A 20,000-nucleotide genomic window follows, 5' to 3' on the forward strand; every position below is an offset into this window, starting at 1 on the left:
ACCCAACCCATATAGTTGTCCACGAATCAACTACGCTTTGGTTAATCAGCTGCTGCTCGCAATTGGATGCTGGCATTTGGCATGCTTTTTTTTAATCTATCAAATTTGGAGCTCATGGAGAAGTCGAGAACCTCCTCCGAACAGAGCCATACCGCCAAACACAAATTGTCTGCATTCAGAAATCTCTGTTTCTCTGAAACTCTGTTTCTCGTGTCATTTTTTACTAGAGTGGTTCTGACAGAACTGTTATAAAGCCTTTATTACAACATTCATCCCTGTAATAAACCCATTAGTCTAGTTACTCCTGCTCTCTTTCTCTGTCTCTGTCTCTGTCTCTGTCTCACACACACACACACACACACGCACACAGGTGGTAAAAGCGCAGAAAATTGGTACTTGGTAAAAGTATCTTTAACAAAAAAATAAATAAATCTGGGAAACACCAAGTAAAGGAAGAGGAAGCAAATTAAAAAGGCTTTATTCACGTATGGCTAAATCATGATTAAAAGAGCCGACATGTTTTGACCATCCAGGTCTTCATCAGAGCTTAGTCTCCAGACAAAGGTGTATGGGGTACCTACTGTAAGTCTCTGGCCCAGATCATGGGGCTGAGAAAGTCAAACATTTTGACTGGACTGTAATGGACGGATCAAACCTATTTTCCGATCCACCTTGCATTCTCCCCTAGATCACACATATGCTGTACCTCAGAACTGATGAAAAGCAATGGTGTGATTGTCGACTTCACTTGTCAACAGATTTGTGAATTGTGTGCGTGCAAAAATATGTCAACATTTGGACTACATAACTGAAGTCGCATGTCTGAAGTGCAGTCACATCAGGTGCAGCAGTAGGGCTGGCTGTGCACCTTCAGCCTTGGTTCACGTCAAATACTGTACCTGAGGCGCACGCTGTAGTCTCTTAGCCAGTTTCGCACAAAAACTAAAATAACCTTTCTTGCCTGCAGAAAATGAGTGGTCTGACAGCGGCAATCCAATCCTTGAAAATGCACTGCTATCATATGTGAAATCCAGAACACATGCAGGACTGGACTGGCCATCTGGCATTTTTGTGTTACATTTCTGTAAATAGGGGCCCGTGACAGTGTGGGGCTCACTGATGAGTCAGTTCTGCGTTGCTAAGTGCCCGGGCCATATTTCTCCCCCAGTCCAGCCCTGAACACATGGCAAACGGAATCAAGATTTAGCTTGACGTGCTTTATTCACTCCCTTTCAAAATTGTGCGAGTTACTGCCCCATGGACCGGAAGTAGAAGGGTGTGTCTTTATCTTCTCTTCATATACATCTTTTCAAATCACTATGCCTTTAATAAGATTTCATGAATGCTGAAAGATCTGATTTCATGAAGGTTGAAAGAACTTGTAGCCCAATGACGAAGATATTTCATTATGACAGCCTATTACACCTCTTATAAAGGCTCACTACCCTCTCATAAGACCTCTGTTATTACACCTGTTATAAAGGCTTATTAACCTCTTATAAGACCTCTATTAGGACACCTGCTATAAAGGGATATTAACCATAAAACATATGTTATTACACATGTTATAAGGGTTTATTACCCTCTTATAAGACCTCTATTAGTACACCTGTTATAAAGGCTTATTACCCTCTTATACGACCTCACTCTACAGTGCCCTCTCAGACCACAGGCGACTAATGGTAGCACAGGAAGATGGTGCAGTAGTGTGTGTGTGTGTGTGTGTGTGTGTGTGTGTGTGTGTGTGTGTGCACATGCACAAGCACAAGCCTACTGTAATACAGTAATCATACTAAAGTCAATATCACCACTACAATCTTTATTTATTTAATTGCACACATGAAACAATGTCATCATCACACAATAACCATCAAAGTGTTTGTAATCACAAATCAAAATGCCTTAAAGCAACACTGCAGCATTTCTGAAAATAAGCTCATTTTACACCTCCCCTTGAGTTAAAAAAACTGTTTTATATTTCTCCTGGACTTCCAGCCTTTCTCTCGGTATGGTGATGTCACTTCTAGTTCCAGCTAGCAATTATCATTGAATCCTTACAAGCAATTATCATTGAATCCCTACAAGCTCATTGAATCCTTACAAGTAGCCTATATATGCGATTATCATTGAATCCTTGAATCCTTTGTGCCAGTACACTTAAAGAACACTAGAAATGAAGGAGAAAGTATTTAACTGAAGGGGAGGTGCAAAATGAGCTCATTTCCAGAAATGTCACATTATCACTTTAAGTCAAATGCACAAACGTCTAAATAGGGGCCAAAGGTATTACTGTAAGTCAAAGGCACACAATCTTACTGTATGTCGAATACACACACGTCTAAATCAGAATTAAGTCAAATGCACACACATTTTAATCTTTTATCAAATACACACATGTCTAAATCAGTATTATTAAGTCAAAGGCACACACATTTAAATCCACCTTTTGTCAAATACACACATGTCTAAATCAGTATGAAAGGATTTATCCGGAGTTGGAACAAGTTTGCCTCATTTTTGCATGTTTGGGGTGAAATACAGTCACTCTAGAGCAAAATCAAGGCAAAAGGATGCGTTTTGAGAAAGTTTGATAATATCACGTTAGCCTCGTTAGCCATATCAGCTATGCAATATGATAGATTGCGGGCATCGTTTCTCGGCGGTTACACACATTTCAAAAACACAACATTTTAAAGTCTTGCACAGCTCAAAACAACGTCACACGTACCTCGTAATATGTTGAGGGTATCCACACATAAACCGAAGTGTCCAAAGCCCTTCATGTATTCTTGGAAGGTCTGCAGAATGTGTTTTGTGAAGCTACTACCTTGACAATATCTACAGTTACGGTCAAGCCAACTATTTGACACAAAAGTCCAATAGTAGATTGCCGAGTGCGTCGCATCATCAGCTATGATTATTTCCACAGCGAGTAACCACAGCTGATGATGCGACGCACTCGGCAATCTACCTTTGTGGACTTTTGTGTCAAATAGTTGGCTGCTTGACCGTAACTGTAGCTATTAGATATTGTCAAGGTAGTAGCTTCACAAAACACATTCTGCAGACCTTTCAAGAATACATGAAGGGCTTTGGACACTTTGGTTTATGTGTGGATACCCTCAACATATTACGAGGTACGTGTGACGTTGTTTTGAGCTGTTCAAGACTTTAAAAATGTTGTGTTTTTGAAATGTGTGTAACCGTCGAGATACGATGCCCGCAATCTATCATATTGCATAGCTGATATGGCTAACAAGGCTAACGTGATATTATCAAACTTTCTCAAAACGCATCCTTTTGCCTTGATTTTGCTCTAGAGTGACTGTATTTCACCCCAAACATGCAAAAATGAGGCAAACTTGTTCCAACTCCGGATACTGTAAATCCTTTAAGGCAAAGGGACATACATTTAAATCAACCTCCTGTCAAATGCACACATGTCTAAATCAGTATTAAGTCAAAGGCACACGTTTAAATCAGTAATATTAAGTCAAATCAATATTAAGTCAAATGTACACACGTCTAAATCAGTATTAAGTCAAAGGCACACATAATATACAGTAAATCAGTATGGCAACCGCACACACACATGTTAATCGATCTTATACTGCCCTACAAAAGCAAAGTGCAGTAAGTATATATTATGTGAAAATTGAATTTAAACTGAAAATGGTATTAATTACACCTCCTCTATCTTGTGACCAAGCCTTGTGGTCCAAATGTGTCTTATTTTAGAGATATTGTTATGTCAAATTTGCAGTAACTACGATGTCCAACCTCGTACCAAAGTACTTTACGACTTCAATGTTTGCGTAGTAACTCCACTTTGTCATTGTAGGGCAGTGTATGGGCCAAAACATACCAACGCGGAATGGAACGGTCCCGGGACGAACGCTGTCTTCCTGCTTAGTTTGGGCCGGCGTGTTTTTCTCTGCCTTTCACACTGACAGCGTCAGCGTGCGCGGCCAGTCCTATTCAAAACCCTCCCCACAGCCAAAGCTAGCATGCTACTTTGCCATTCATTTGAATGAGACAACGCCGGTCGCCGGCGTGAAAAATACGCTCAAGTTCTATTTTCCAAATGCAGCGCGGTGCGGAGCCGGCTCCCGCGCCGCTGACGCTCGACTACCGCCGGTTGGTGTGTAAGGACAGATATGTTTCAATGTATTTTCACAGACGCCGGTAAAAAACGCGGCCGTTCCGCAACGCTTTACCGCCCTGGTGTGTAAGACCCCTTAGTAATGGCAAATCCATCGGAATATCAAAGGCACATAAGTGTAAATCATATTAAATTAAAGGCACACAAGTGTAAATCATGTTAAATTCAATGCACACAGTGATAAATCAGCCAAAGTGCAGTTCGAAAACTCTTGTTAGTCTGTTAACATCAACAAATCACAAGTCATTTTATTAAAGGGCCATATTTAAACAGGTCTTAGATAATGGGCTATAGAAACAAGATCATCATGTTCTTTACATAACATCTCTACCAAAAACAGCTAACCAGCTGCATGATTAAGTTAATAATGGGTCGATTTGGTCTGCTGATGTTAGCTTTTAGCCTAGCGTAGATCAGTGTTTTTCAACTTTTTTATAGGCGAGGCACCCTTTCAATTCATGAAAAATTTCAAGGCACCCCAAACCAACAAGCCGTAACATGGCATCGCATCCGATACCACACAAACTTAGAAAAGTAACACATTTGGAGACGTCACATGACCTACGTTCGAAGTTGCAGCTGGGGCGACCTATATTTACTTTATGGCAGGTGAAAGATTCCATGAACTAGCATTAACGTATCAATTTAGACAAATATGTTTTATATTACGTAATTTATTTATCAGCTACGTTTCTGCGGCACCCCTGCGGGGGGCCCCGGCACCCCTGTTGAGAAACACTGGCATAGATCACGTACGCCTTGAATTGGTTGTATTGGCCAGCATTGTTGTTAGCAGTTGTCCAAATGCTTCGTAGACCGAAGGCTAATCTGTTGATTTTTTTTTACATGCAGTTTTGACATCACATTACATGACAATACACAATGTGATTAATGGCATAATATGGACCGTTTGTGAATGTTGACACTGTTCGCTACACTACATGTATGGTATACAATAATGCTGCTGCTACATACAAATGATTTGAACACAAAAGAGCTAAACAGGTAGAGGAACTAACTATAGAACTGTCACACTAAGAAAGACAGAAAATGAATAAAGCTCTTATGGTGTGTGTCGTCTCCCCACATCTCTTTGGAATGAGGAGCACCTGGGCCTCATAGGATTCTGTTGGAGGACATAAAACACACACACACACACACACACACACACACACACACACACACACACACACACACACACACACACACACACACACACACACACACACACACACACACACACACACTCACAGGTTAGTTGAAATCTGTACGCAGACATAAATATGTATACTCAATTGCCTGTGTGTGCACACACAGGATAAAATGAATGAATGAATGAATGGTTTTATTTGACATTTTCAGTCCTTATATAAATAAAATGAATACATGATTGAGTTTCATATAAACCGCACCACATACTTAAATAGAAAAAAACAGAGTGAGGATAGCACAATAAAGCTCGGAAGCTTATTTCCATTGTAGTCCTTGGTATTAAAATGAAATGATTATTATTCCCATCACCCATCACCTCAAGGATGACACAATAAGATTACTATAGCAACAATCAGGATTCACAAGTAGTGACACAGAAACACACTTACACTCATCATTGGTGCAGATGAAGTTGAGTGGTTTGGTCTCTTGAAAGCTGACCCACTGGCCCCCTTTTTTGTCGACTGCTGCCACAGCGATGTCACAGCCCGGGATGCGGTCTGCATCTGAGGCGAAGTTGTCGTAGCAGACAGAGTATCCACTGACCCAGAACCAGAATCCAAAGCTGCACTGGTAGCGCAGGCCCAGCCACACGTGGGGAGATGAGGCTCCTTTGGACCACCCCTCCACCCAGCGCTGGATCTTCTCAGAGGTCACAGACACCAGGTCCACATGGTGCTGTCTGCAGTACTGCATAGCCTCCATCCAGGTCATACTCTCATTAACCAGAACCAGCTTGTCTGGGGTAAAGAGAACGGCCATCCTGTTAGTATAGATGGCTTTAGATAGGGTGATACTACTACTACTACTACTAATAATAATAATAATAACAACTCACCATTGGTGGTAATGTTAGCAGCGCTGCTTACTGAGGAAGTCTTTGGACGCTCTCCTCTCTCTCCACTGCACTGGTACTAACCTGCCTCTAGGGGGAGTGTGATAGTGATGGTCTGGTTGGTCTTACCCATAACCTTGCTGTCATTCTTAACCCAGACATACTGATGCCAGTCTGTGTAGTTTGTTACATTACACTTCAGAGTGACGACATCTCCAGAGTAGAAGAGACTCTGAGGAGACACCACCTCCACTGTAGCAGCAGGGAGATCTGGTGGAGGTCAAGACAATCATAAAAAAACAGGAGTAAAGATATGCCAAAACATAACAATTTTCATAGATGTTAAGAGTCATAAGACATGGGGCATTCTCACCATGATATGCAATGGCAGTGGGCAGACTCATGGTGGATTTCTCTGGGCGATCTCCTCTCTCTCCACTGCACTGGTACTGGCCTGCCTCTAGGGGGAGTGTGATGGTGATGGTCTGGGTGGTCTTACCAGGAACTGGGCTGTTGTTTTTAATCCAGATATACTGACGCCAGTCAGAGTACTCTGGTATGTCACACCTGAGGGTGACGACATCTCCAGAGTAGAAGAGACTCTGAGGAGACACCACCTCCACTGTAGCAGTAGGGAGATCTGATGAACGAAGACAAACACAGAGTTATGGAACAGCTGAAACAGTCAGAAACAACTTGAAGAAAACCCTCATGATGTGTTGCATCAACAGCGGCCATAAAATAGCCTAAAATGGACCTAAGTCCCTTTCTGAGGTGCTGTGAGTTGCGTGTGTGAGTGTGGCCTTCACTTCAGCACATCAACATTGAGTCAAATGGTAGTGATTAGTGTCAATTTAGCCTGTTGACAAATGACCATTGATTGAAATGTTGACTCACCCTGGTATGTAATGGTTGTAGTTGGGCTCACGTATGAACTATCTGGGCGACCAGCTCTCCGTCCATAGCACTGGTACTGACCTGCATCTTCTGGGAGTGTGATGGCGATGGACTGGTTGATCTTACCCGTAATCCAATTGTCGTCCTTCCACCAGCTGTACTGATACCAGTCAGAGTACTGTGCAATGTTACACTTCAGAATGACTCCATCTCCAGAGTAAAAGGGACTCTGAGGAGACACCACCTCCACTGTAGCAGTAGGGAGACCTGAAAACAAACAACACCAGAACGTGAATGATGTGTTGCTACATCAGTGGTCAAAATCCAAAAAGGACAGAGTAGTTACATTGGCCCAAACTGAAATAATTGTCAAATGTCATATATACTGTATTATGTCAGCGATGATCAGCAATCGGTATTGAGTATTGACTCACCCTGGTATCCAATGCTAACAGGTGTGCTGATGTAGGGTGCCACTGAAGAATCATCTCTCTGCCTGTGGCACTGGTACTGACCCACATCTTCTGGGAGTGTGATGGTGATGGTCTGGTTGGTCTTACCAGGAACTGGGCTGCTGTCCTTCAGCCAGACATACTGGTGCAGGCTTGTGTACTTGGGTATGTCACATTTGAGGGTGACGTCTTCTCCAGAGTAAAAGGGACTTTGAGGAGACACCACTTGAACTACAGGGAGAGCTTAGGAATGAAAACGAACACAAAGTTCAACTAGAATGGGCACTCGGTAGAGCGCAAACCTTCGCCTACGCCACTTTTTTTTTTTCTGGCCATCTTCAGAGTGTGGGGCGTAACATTCTCCAAATTTTGGTGTTAGGTTCATTTAAATTGGACCAGAATATCGTAATATTACATATTTGGCCCAGTCTTGACCTCTTATTCAATTCCGCATGCACACGTTGTTCTGGCATATAGTGCTTGGCAAAGAAAAACGTTTTTGACCTTTTCGTGACCTTGACCTTGACCTTTGACCCAATCACTCCCAAAAAGTCATCGATTGTTCCTTGGGTCATGACCAATCATCCCAGTAAATTTCATAAAAATCGGCTGAATTTACGTTTTTGACCTTTTCGTGACCTTTGACCTTTGACCCAATCACTCCCAAAAACTAATCGATTGTTCCTTGGGTCATGACCAATCATCCCACCAAATTTCATAAAAATCGGCTCAATTTACGTTTTTGAACTTTTCGTGACCTTGACCTTTGACCTTTGACCCAATCACTCCCAAAAAGTAATCGATTGTTCCTTGGGTCATGACCAATCATCCCACTAAATTTCATAAAAATCGGCTCAGTTCTGTCTGAGTTATGCGAAGTACAAACAAACATTTTGACCTTGACCTTTGACCTTTGACCCAATCGCTCCCAAAAACTAATCAATTGTTCCTTGGGTCATGACCAATCATCCCACCAATTTTCATAAAAATCGGCTCAGTTCTGTTTGAGTTATGCGAAGTACATACAAACAAACAAACAAACAAACAAACATATTAACAAATAAATAAAAATACACAGCGGTCAAAACATAACCTTCGCCGACTTTGTCTCGGCGAAGGTAATGACAACGAATCTGTATTCACGTTCTGAGCCAGCTGTGACTATAGCATCCATGTGTGTGTATGTGTATGTGTGTGCAGGGCTGGACTGACAGTAGGGCATACCGGGCATTTTCCTGGTAGGCCGACACCCCTCGAGGGCCGATGCCCCTCTTTAAAAAAAAAAAAAAAAAAATATATATATGTAAACCACGAAGTTATGTTGACAGCCCTCGGACAGGGCTGTTCTAAGGGGTTCTAAGCCCCCATACCGGGCATTTTCCCGGTGGGCCGACACCCCTCGAGGGCCGATGCCCCTCTTTCATATATATATATATATATGCTGTATATATATATTATTATTATTTTTTTTTAATATAAAAGTGAGCAGCGGCCCACGATGTTATGTTGACGGCTCTCGGACAGGGCTGTTCTAAGGGGTTCTAAGCCCCCCCGCCCCCCCACGAATTATGATTTGAGGTGCCCCCACAGATATAATTAGACCCTAGCCCTGCAAAAAACATGATACGCGGAGCTCGTTGCGCGCCCTCGATAGCGGTTCCACAAAACATAGTTGTTTGCCCACACACTCTTTGATGCATGTTTGTATAGACATCATGGTTGTACATTGTACATGGTTGTACATTGTACATCATGGTTGTACATTATGACAACAATGACACATAGAAGCATTTCATTCGTTTTGTTTTCCTTTTCCAAGCTGAATGTGTACCAATGAATATTTGTAAGTATATGCCTATGCTCTATACCCTAGTCCATGTGATGATAAATATAGATTTGTTTTGATAGGCTAAATGGAGATTAATGGTAAACTTTAATGGTAAACTATTCCTGAGACTTCATTTCAATCCTCCTGTAAATTCTGCTCATTTTTAACCCTATCGCGCCGGATGCATCATCTATGATGCATCAAATTCAAAGCCCTCTCCACGCTGACACACAAAAAAATCCATCTCAAAAACATCCTGCGTGTCATTTCCAAACGTCCTGCAGTACACGGAAACCGCCACAAGAGAGCAGTGGTCAACAACAAGTTGATCACAGCTCGGCGAAAAATGCAAAAATGGAGTAGAAGCGGTTTCCCTGATCGACGCTGAGATATCGTCAAATTGCAAAAGGTTTGTGTACAAATTTCCGAAATATAACTCTACATCCTTTAATTTGAACACTTGCTTTGTGCAATTAATCAAGGAAGAGTTTATATTTTTACACCGTGTTGCAGAGAGATCGTGCTAAAACTGATGAAACATATAAGCACCATCCGGCGGTGGCAGGAAGTCAGCCATCAATGCATTTGCTCCATAGGGAAACTTACAAAGCATACCACGACGATCGTTTAACAAAACACACAAGTTGTTTTACTTCAAGACAAAGATATTGCCTTAAGAAACGGGTTTTACTTGCAATTTTGAAAATGTAATGCAAAATGTTGAAATTATGATCTTGTAAAAAATGCATTGAAGTGAATGGAGAAATGGTCCAATTGTAGTAATGGACCCATATATTCAAATTACACATCAAAAATGAATAATGATCTATATTACAGTCATAAATAGGTTGTTAAGCATTCGATCAGCTATGTTTTTACATAGATTTTAAAAAAATACCCAACCAGGCTGTGGGAAATGTAAAATATGGTCCTGCTAAAACAAGGATAGGCTTAAAAAAAAGAAATGGCAGGATCTCACTAAATATTTTGAAGATAATCCTCAAATGAAATTGTCTGACAACTTTTTTAAATTAAAAAAAAAAGTTGTAAATACATTAAAAGTCATTTTTCAATGGTCTTGAAATTGGAATTTTCATTCATTAAAAGCCTGATGCATTATATATGATGCATTAAATATCTCAGTGACCTTAACAAAATTTTGATTTTTTTTTTTACATTTCTTATAAGGGACCAATATTGAAGCAAATTCCCAAAAATTTGAATTTTCTTGTCATGAACTCACGCCCCAGCCTCTGTAGTGTTGGCCTTGTTTAATGCCTTTACTTTGTATGTCTCTGGTTTTCTCTCTGCCTGTCTGGTTCTGTCTCTATCTCTCTCTCTGCCTGTCTGGCTCTCTCTCTCTCTCTCTCTCTCTCTCTCTCTCTCTCTCTCTCTCTCTCTCTCTCTCTCTGTCTGGTCCTGTCTCGTTCTCTCGCTCTCTCTCTCTCTCTCTCTCTCTCTCTGTCTGTCTGGTCCTGTCTCTCTCTCTCTCTTGCTCTCTCTCTGTCTCTCTCTCTCTCTCTCTCTGTCTGGTCCTGTCTCGTTCTCTCTCTCTCTCTCTCTCTCTCGCTCGCTCTCTCGTTCTCTCTCTCTCTCTCTCTCTCGCTCGCTCTCTCGTTCTCTCTCTCTCTCTCTTTATCTCTCTCTCCCTCTCTGTATCTCGCTCCCTCTTCCTGTCTAGTTCTGTCTCCCTGCCTGTCTGATTCTCTCGGTCGGTCTGTCTGTCTGTCTGTCTGTCTCTCGCTCTGTCTCTTACTGTCTCTCTCTCTCTCTGATTGTCTTCCCCTGTATGTATCTGGTTCTATTGCCTGCCCCGCAACCATTGTTGCCCATGATTTCTTTGTCATTGTCTGCTTGGCCCATCGTTGTCTTTGCCTGTCTTCCCCATCATTGTCTTCACCTGTCTTGTTACCTGTTCATTGTCCTTGATTGCCTGTGTCTCGTTTGTATCCCCGTTTGTCTCGTCAACCACCTGAATCCTGTTGTGTTCTACCTATCGTGTGCATTCTCTGTAATTGCCCTCTGTGTATTTTACCCTGGTGTTTCTGCTGTTCCTTGTGGATTCATTTGTCAAACCCGCCCGGACCTCTGTGTGTTGATCTGTTGACTTCCAACCCCCTGAATGTAGTAAGTGTTTCGTTTGTAGTGTATTTAGTGTTGTTTCATGTTTTCCCCCTCGTGGGTTTTTGTTTTGCATTTTTTGTCCGTTTGGCTCTTGCCATTCAATTTTGAGTTTATTAAAATCCACCCCCAAACCTTGAAACTTGCCTCCTCATCCATCCTTGCCTGCACTTGGGTTCTCTGGTATTGAAATCGTGACAGAATGAATCCACCAAACCAGAACCCAGCAGGTCTTAAGGAGAGGACTGCACCTATCCATGTGGGCTACCTGCAGACCAAGCCGGCATTGGTCCACCACGGAGGAGCTCCAGACTGGCTGGCTGGTCAGCATTCACCTCTCCCTCCATTTCAGACAGACCAAGACTGGTGGAGCTGGTCCGATTCGGAGGACTATTGGATGGAGGACACCAAGCCACGTTCCAGAAAGTCCAGACGTACTCGGCGCCGTAAGAAACGTCCAACAGCCCTTCTGGAAGACCACCAGCCTGTCTGTTCGTCACCACAGCCTGCATGTCTGCCATTCCAGCCCCAACCTGCCTATCTGCCTGACCAGCCCAAGCCTGCCTGTCCAACCCCAGCTTGCCTGTCTGTCCATTCAGCCCTCACCGACTTGCAAGTCCAAGCCAGCCTGCCTTCCAGCTCAGTCCGACGCAGCCCGGTCACCACCCACCAGGTCCCATTCGACTGACCAACCCCATATATCCGTCTGCTTTGAACAGTTGGAGGAGTTTTACCTTCTCCTCGACAGGATGTCGCCAGAGATCCACACCTGTGGAGACACCAAGAGGCAGCTGGTCGCGGTGAGGATTATTAAGAACACTCTGCTGCAAAGACCATGGCTCCTGCAGTTCGGACTAACCAGTGTTCAGCTGAACATGAATCATCTGGAGGAGTCACTGCAGGCTCTGCTGGCAGTTGAGGACAAGACAGCCATTGTCGACGCGCCGCCCGACCCGGAGCTCGATGCGACGCCCTACGCGTTGCGTGACTCACAGCCCGACACGTCGCCTGACCTGCAGCCTGACCCACAGCCAGAGCCGGAGCCTGATGCGCCGCCTGATCCAGAGCCAGAGCCGGAGCCTGACGCACCGCCTGACCCAGAGCCGGAGCCTGACGCATCGCCTGATCCAGAGCCAGAGCCGGAGCCTGACGCATCGCCTGATCCAGAGCCGGAGCCTGACGCATCGCCTGATCCAGAGCCAGAGCCGGAACCTGATGCGCCGCCTGACCCAGAGCCGGAGCCTGACGCGCTGCCTGACCCAGAGCCGGAGCCTGACGCGCTGCCTGACCCAGAGCCGGAGCCTGACGCGTCGTCTGACCCAGAGCCAGAGCCGGAACCCGACGTGTCACCGGATCCAGAGCCGGAGCTCGGCGTGGTCACCTCAGTTGAGACCCCCGCTGCCAACCACCTGGCTGGAACCCCCAACACGGGCGAGATTCCTCACATGGTCGCCATCGCCCCTCCTGCCTGGCCTGATTCCGGTCCTCCAGCCGGTAACCTGTTTGCCAGTCCCGATTACGGCCCTCCAGCCGATCTGTTTGCCTGTTCTGATTCCAGCCCTCCAGCCGGTAACCTGCCTGCCTGTTTCGATGCCGGCCATCCTGCTGGCTTTGCCCCTGAAGACCCTGAGCCGCCAAGAGGTCACCCGGACCCCGCGCCGCTGAGAGGTCACCCGGACCCCGCGCCGCCGAGAGGTCACCCGGACCCCGCGCCGCCGAGAGGTCAGCCCGTCTGTGAACCAGTCTCTGTCCCCGGTCCTGATGGCTCCGCCCCTGGTCCAGACGGCTCAGCCCCCGGTCCTGACGGCGCCGCCCCCAATCCAGTTGGCGCCGCCCATGTTCCTGTTGGCGCCGCCCATGTTCCTGTTGGCTCCGCACATGTTCCTGCTGGCTCCGCCCCCGTTCCAGTTGCCTCCGCCCCTGGGTCCGATGGCTCCGCCCCTGATCCAGTTGGTGCCGCCCCCGATCCAGTTGGTGCCGCCCTTGTTTCTGTTGGCCCCGCCCCCTGTCCCGATGACTCCGCCCCCGTTCCGGTTGGCTCCGCCCCTGTCCATGTTGGCTCCGCCCCTTGTCCCAATGGCTCCGCCCCTGATCCAGTTGGCGCCACCCTTGTTTCCGTTGGCTCCGCCCCCTGTCCTGATGGCTCCGCCCCTGGTCCTGCCGGCGCCGCCCCCGATCCCATTGGCTCCGCCCCTGATCCAGTTGGCCCCGTCTCAGGTCCCGTTGGCGCCTCCCCTGATCCCGTTGCAGTTGCCCCCGATCCAGATCCTGCTCCCACCTTCCAGTCTTCGTCTTTGTTCCAGTCTATCCTACCTCCTATGTCCCAACCTGCTCCGCCCCCTGTGTCCCAGCCTTCTCCCGTTACTCACCAATGCCATAAGCCCCTCTTTATTCCTGTGCCCGTCACGATCCCCCTGACTCTGCCTGTCACTATCCCTGTGCCTGTCCCGGTCCGTGTCCTGGTGCCGACTCCGGTGTCTGTCCCAGTCCCAGTCAATGTTGATGTCCATTTGACCCTTTTCCCTGCACCAGCTTTTGTGAACATTTCTGTGACTGTACCTGTCCCCACCGTCATCTCTGTCCTCGTTCCTGTCACCGTCAACATCACTGTGCCTGTGAAGGTTCCTGTTTATGTTCCTGTCAATGTTCCCCAGTCCTGTGTTTTGCCTAATTCTGCATCTGCCCATCCCTCCTCGACCTGTGCCACTGCCTCTGTCTCAACCTGCCCCTCTATCTCTACCTGTCCCACTGCCTCTGTCTCGGCCTGTCCCTCTGCCTCTGTCTCAACCCGCCCCTCTGTCTCGACCTGTCCCTCTGCCTCTGCCTCGACCTGTTCCTCTGCCTCTGTCTCGACCTGTCCCTCTGTCTTGACCTCTACCTCTGTCTCGACCTGTCCCTCTGCCTCTGTCTCGACCTGTCCCTCTGTCTTGACCTCTACCTCTGTCTCGACCTGTCCCTCTACCTTTGTCTCGACCTGTCCCTCTGTCTTGACCTCTACCTCTGTCTCGACCTGTCCCTCTACCTTTGTCTCGACCTGTCGCACCTCTGTCTCGACCCCTCCGTCTTCCTGTGTCTTGGCCAGTCCGTCTGCCTCTGTCTTTGACCGTCCTTCAGCCTCTGCCTTGCCTTGTCCCTCCACTGGCTCCCCCCTCCACCCGCCCGGTTTGGTGGTACCTTCCTTGGGACTTCTGGAGCCGTCCCTTGAGGGGGGGGGTTCTGTCATGAACTCACGCCCCAGCCTCTGTAATGTTGGCCTTGTTTAATGCCTTTACTTTGTATGTCTCTGGTTTTCTCTCTGCCTGTCTGGTTCTGTCTCTATCTCTCTCTCTGTCTGTCTGTCTCTCTCTCTCTCTCTCTCTCTCTCTCTCCCTCCCTCTCTCTCTCTCTCTCTCTCTCTCTCTCTCTCTCTGTCTCTCTGTCTCTCTCTCTCTCTCTCTCTCTCTCTCTCTCTCTCTCTCTCTGTCTGGTCCTGTCTTGTTCTCTCTCTTGCTCTCTCTCTCTCTTGCTCTCTCTCTCTCTCTCTCTCTCTCTCTCTCTCTCTCGTTCTCTCTCTTGCTCTCTCTCTCTCTTGCTCTCTCTCTCTCTTGCTCTCTCTCTCTCTCTCTCTCTCTCTCTCTCTCTCTCTCTGTATCTCGCTCTCTCTTCCTGTCTAGTTCTGTCTCCCTGCCTGTCTGATTCTCTCGGTCGGTCGGTCTGTCTGTCTGTCTGTCTCTCGCTCTGTCTCTTACTGTCTTTCTCTCTCTGATTGTCTTCCCCTGTATGTATCTGGTTCTATTGCCTGCCCTGCAACCATTGTTGCCCATGATTTCTTTGTCATTGTCTGCTTGGCCCATCGTTGTCTTTGCCTGTCTTCCCCATCATTGTCTTCACCTGTCTTGTTACCTGTTCATTGTCCTTGATTGCCTGTGTCTCGTTTGTATCCCCGTTTGTCTCGTCAACCACCTGAATCCTGTTGTGTTCTACCTATCGTGTGCATTCTCTGTAATTGCCCTCTGTGTATTTTACCCTGGTGTTTCTGCTGTTCCTTGTGGATTCATTTGTCAAACCCGCCCGGACCTCTGTGTGTTGATCTGTTGACTTCCAACCCCCTGAATGTAGTAAGTGTTTCGTTTGTAGTGTATTTAGTGTTGTTTCATGTTTTCCCCCTCGTGGGTTTTTGTTTTGCATTTTTTGTCCGTTTGGCTCTTGCCATTCAATTTTGAGTTTATTAAAATCCACCCCCAAACCTTGAAACTTGCCTCCTCATCCATCCTTGCCTGCACTTGGGTTCTCTGGTATTGAAACCGTGACATTTCTCTCATTGCTTTCATGGTTCAGGTTTCACAGGGTTAAGGCCAAAATATTCTCTGACATGTGCTAATTGCTGTCTTTGTAGTGGAATGGTGCTGTTTGGTGATTCTGTAGAGTAGCCAGTGAGTAGCCACTAAGCATATTATTGTTACTACCAATAAATATAAAGAAGACGCTTTTGCACACCTCCCCCTAGAATCAATAAATGATAGGCCTACTCTACTCTACTCTCAATTCTGTGGTTAGGCAGATGCGTAGGATACCCATCTTTATTTTTTTTTATCTATTTTACTTTTTAATCCTCCTGGTCCCATGTCTGTATGTGTGCCGTTTGCTTTTTGAACATCTGTATGTATGTTATTGCTGCAACAAATGAATTTCCCCATTGTGGGATAATAAAGGGCATACTTATCGTATTATCCCAGTGGGGTTGTCATTCAAGTGTAAAGAAATCCCGCACACTGTCAATTCCATCAACAAACTTAAATACAACGTTTCGGTCATCCGACCTTCTTCAAGAAATAGTTTGTTGGTAGAATGGACAGTGTGCGGGATTTCTTTACACTTGACTACCAATAAATATCAATTTGGGGACTTAGTTTAAGTATTGTATTATTTGTAATTAATAATTTATCCCTCTGTTCTTGTCTGGTCAAGCCAAACTACCTTTGCCGCCCAGACTATACATTGCAAACCTTTTTAAACCACCATCTGACGCAAGACGCTCCAAATCCAATAGTGAAGGTCTATGTGGCTAACATTATAATAGGTATGTGTCCCCTTCTCTGTGTGTGTGTCCAAGGAGCTGATTGGACTGAAGAGTGCAGATAAGGCCGGTTCATCCCCAGCTGCCAGGGGCTCTCTTCTCTCAACTTCCAGGTTTTCTACCAGCTAACATGACCAATTAGATTCATTTTAAATAAAAATTGAACGTGACGTTACTGCACGTATGGCAGGGTTTTTCGATACCTGAAAGAGAGGGTTTTTGTTAAATTGTGCACCTTTTCCGCTAGGCCACAACGTTAGAAAACATAAGACAATATAATGGCAGTGTTCCACTAATTACCGGTGTGTGGGGCCGGTCTGAGAAAAAATGCCCGGGCCGTTTTGTTCTCCCAGTCCAGCCCTGTGTGTGTGTGTATGTGTGTGTGTGTGTGTGTGTGTGTGTGTGTGTGTGTGTGTGTGTGTGTGTGTGTGTGTGTGTGTGTGTGTGTGTGTGTGTGTGTGTGTGTGTGTGTGTGTGTGTGTGTGTGCGTGTGTGTATGTGCGTGCGTGTACAAGTCTTTATCTAGCAAAGACCAGTGAGCTCACTAAAGCTGCAATCTAGGACTAAACACAAACTAGAAATGCACTCAGAGAGTGAAGACCTTCGCCAAGGAAGCTGTTTGATAGTACATTTGACTATGTTACAGCACAATTTTTTCCAAGTGTTTCTGCCTTTAGTGGAGTTAGAACCTGAAATGTCAAAATTTGCCCTATCCCGCAATGGTGACAAATCTTTGAACAAAATCCTGAATCTGGATTGTGATGCGGAACACCTCCATAATTTAAACACGTGTGCCTTTCGTCATTTCCAAAAACTCCACAAAGTTTCATCCAAATCTGTTCATAACTTTTTTTTGTTATCCTGCTGACAGACAAACAAACAGAGAGACAAACCAACGCGAGTGAAAATATAACCTTGACTGAGGTAATACACTCACTTAACCTGCAGTTTAGGGCTAAAATTCCTTTAACTTACTGACCAAGTAGGCAGATAGTGACCTTGTGACTCGCCTTCATAACAGATGAAGTTAGCTTCACTGTTGCAGTCTACATCATACCACCGCCCACTGGTCTTAATCCGTGTGCAGTATTGATGTTGAGTGTCACCAGAGTTGGGTTCTCCAGGGGCCCAGTTTCGAAAGGAGGAGTTGCTGCCATCTGACCACCCCAAGGCATCTCTGGACAAGCCCATCCAAGGACAGAAATGTCCTCCAATCAGGTCTTCGATCTTGCTGTTCTCTTCCTGGTTCCTCACGCTGGCCAGGTCGGTGTGATTCTCTCTGCAGTATCTCTTAGCTTCTGCCCAGGTCTTCTTGTCTTCAACCAGAACATAGGGTTGTGCGGAATTTGTCTCTGTAGTAAAGTAAGCACCATGTTTAACTGAGAAACGAGAGAAATGTACAATCTGAAGTAATGAAACAAAGAAATGCCTTGATTTACGTGAAGAATCTGTATATGCGTGCATTCAGGAGTGAAAAGAGGAATCAGAATGCTGTCTCACCATCGTAGCAAATGGAGCGACGCCTGCCAGTGCAATGGGAATCGCGCCACTTCCCCTTCCGGTCTATACACACACAGTCTTCACCTGCGCTGCCTTGTGGCTCGCCATTAGCCCAGTTCCAGAACTCAGCCTCATTCTCTCGACTGGATCCCTCATCAGCCAGAGACCACTGCCACCTTCCTTGCCTCAGCCCAATCCAGGCCTCCCACCTCTTCACAACACCTGCATCCTGCATCACACTCTTTATCTCATCTATATCTGCCTTATTGTCTATGGTGGCCAGGTCAGTAAACTCCTCTCTGCAGTACTGCTGAGCTGCTGTCCAGTTCTTGTTCTCTTTCACCACATGGAACTGATGAGGCACAGAGGAGAGGACACCACACACACCTAAAAAGGAGACGGGGTATAATTTAATGTATAGGAACAGGCCAACTTTGTGCTAACAATTCGAAGATGTGAAAGAACAAACAGACACACTCCATCATGACAACATTCTACAGAGGAACCATAGAGAGCGTCGTGTCCAACTGCATCACAGTGTGGGGAGGAAGCTGCACGGAGAAAAACAGGAAGACACTCCAGCGTGTTGTGAACACAGCGAAGAAGATCATTGGAGTACCACTCCCCTCCCTGCAGGACATTTACACCACACGCCTCACCCGGAAAGCACTGATGATCATCAAAGACACAAGCCACCCTGCACACAAACTGTTCAGCCTCCTGCCCTCTGGAAAGAGGTACAGGCGCCTCCGTTCCCGTACCACCCGGCTGGCGAGCAGCACAATGCACCAAGCGATCAAGATGCTGAACACTCAACCCACTCTCCCTCCACTGTCAGCCTCTAGCCAGCAAGGCCACTGACAACCCCCCCCCCCCCCCCCCCCCCACTGCCAGCCTCTAGCCAGCAAGGCCACTGACAACCCCCCCCCCATCCCCCACCACCATATCTGCGACTGAACATTCCACCTGCACTACTATACTTGTGACTGAACCTTCAACCTGCACTAACTCAAAACATGCACACACACACACACACACACACACACACACACACACACACAAGCACACTGCACTTTCTGCACAAAACCCAAACATACACACACTGACACACACACACACACACACACACACACACACACACACACACACACACACACACACACGAACACACACACAAGACGCACACCGCACCTTCTACCTGCACTAAACACACACACACACACACACACACACACACACACACACACACACACACACACACACACACACACACACACACACACACACACACACACACACACACACACACACACACTGCTGCTGGTGTACTTGAACAGACCTTTTATATTTATTTTCTTCAAAATGCTACTATTACCATGTCAGAACGCTATAAAGGACTTTTTTTAGGAAAAGCACAAAACACAACAAATACCTCTTAATGTATGTCCTCTACAAGTCTTCTGTTGTCCAGTCTTGCACTTTAAATGTCTGTATGAGCACTGTCTATGTCCATACTGTCTTAAGTCCATGTATAAGTACTGTCTATGTCTATACTGTCTATGTCCTTACCTTAATTAGTCTATGTCTGTATGGGAAAGCAAGAAATGTAATTTCAAATTCTTTGTATGACCAGTGCATGTAAAGAAATTGACAATAAAAAACCTACTTGACTTGACACATAAGATTATGAGAAGAGTGTTAAGACTGAGGTGCAGGTGGAAACTTTAGTTGGCACATTAGACCTAGGCTACATGCTCGCAGAGAAGAACAGGGGGGGACACAGACACACACCAACCTCTTTCACCATCATCTCAACCTTTGTAGATCACTTGGATACTCTTTGGTGAACTCTATGGAGTATCCAATCACTGGGGATGACTAATTAGGCTGAGCACACTTGGAAGTGTGCAGACTAGGTTTTGAGAAATACCCAGTGT

General features: G+C 45.9%; 1 protein-coding gene across 1 annotated transcript in view; it reads right to left on the reverse strand.

The window, feature by feature from the left end:
• Positions 1-19,873, reverse strand: part of LOC134437414 (C-type mannose receptor 2-like) — a 21,972-nt gene extending 2,099 nt beyond the window's left edge. Inside the window, exons 1-4 of the mRNA XM_063186903.1 lie at positions 19,859-19,873; positions 18,148-18,415; positions 17,670-17,915; positions 5,764-6,114 (exon numbers count right to left, since the gene is read on the reverse strand). Coding sequence (XP_063042973.1) covers positions 5,764-6,114; positions 17,670-17,915; positions 18,148-18,415; positions 19,859-19,873 — 880 coding nt within the window. The remainder of the gene's footprint in view (positions 1-5,763; positions 6,115-17,669; positions 17,916-18,147; positions 18,416-19,858) is intronic.
• Positions 19,874-20,000: the final 127 nt, after the last annotated feature.

The sequence above is a fragment of the Engraulis encrasicolus genome, chromosome 21, assembly GCF_034702125.1.
Source record: "Engraulis encrasicolus isolate BLACKSEA-1 chromosome 21, IST_EnEncr_1.0, whole genome shotgun sequence".
Classification (NCBI taxonomy): domain Eukaryota; kingdom Metazoa; phylum Chordata; class Actinopteri; order Clupeiformes; family Engraulidae; genus Engraulis; species Engraulis encrasicolus.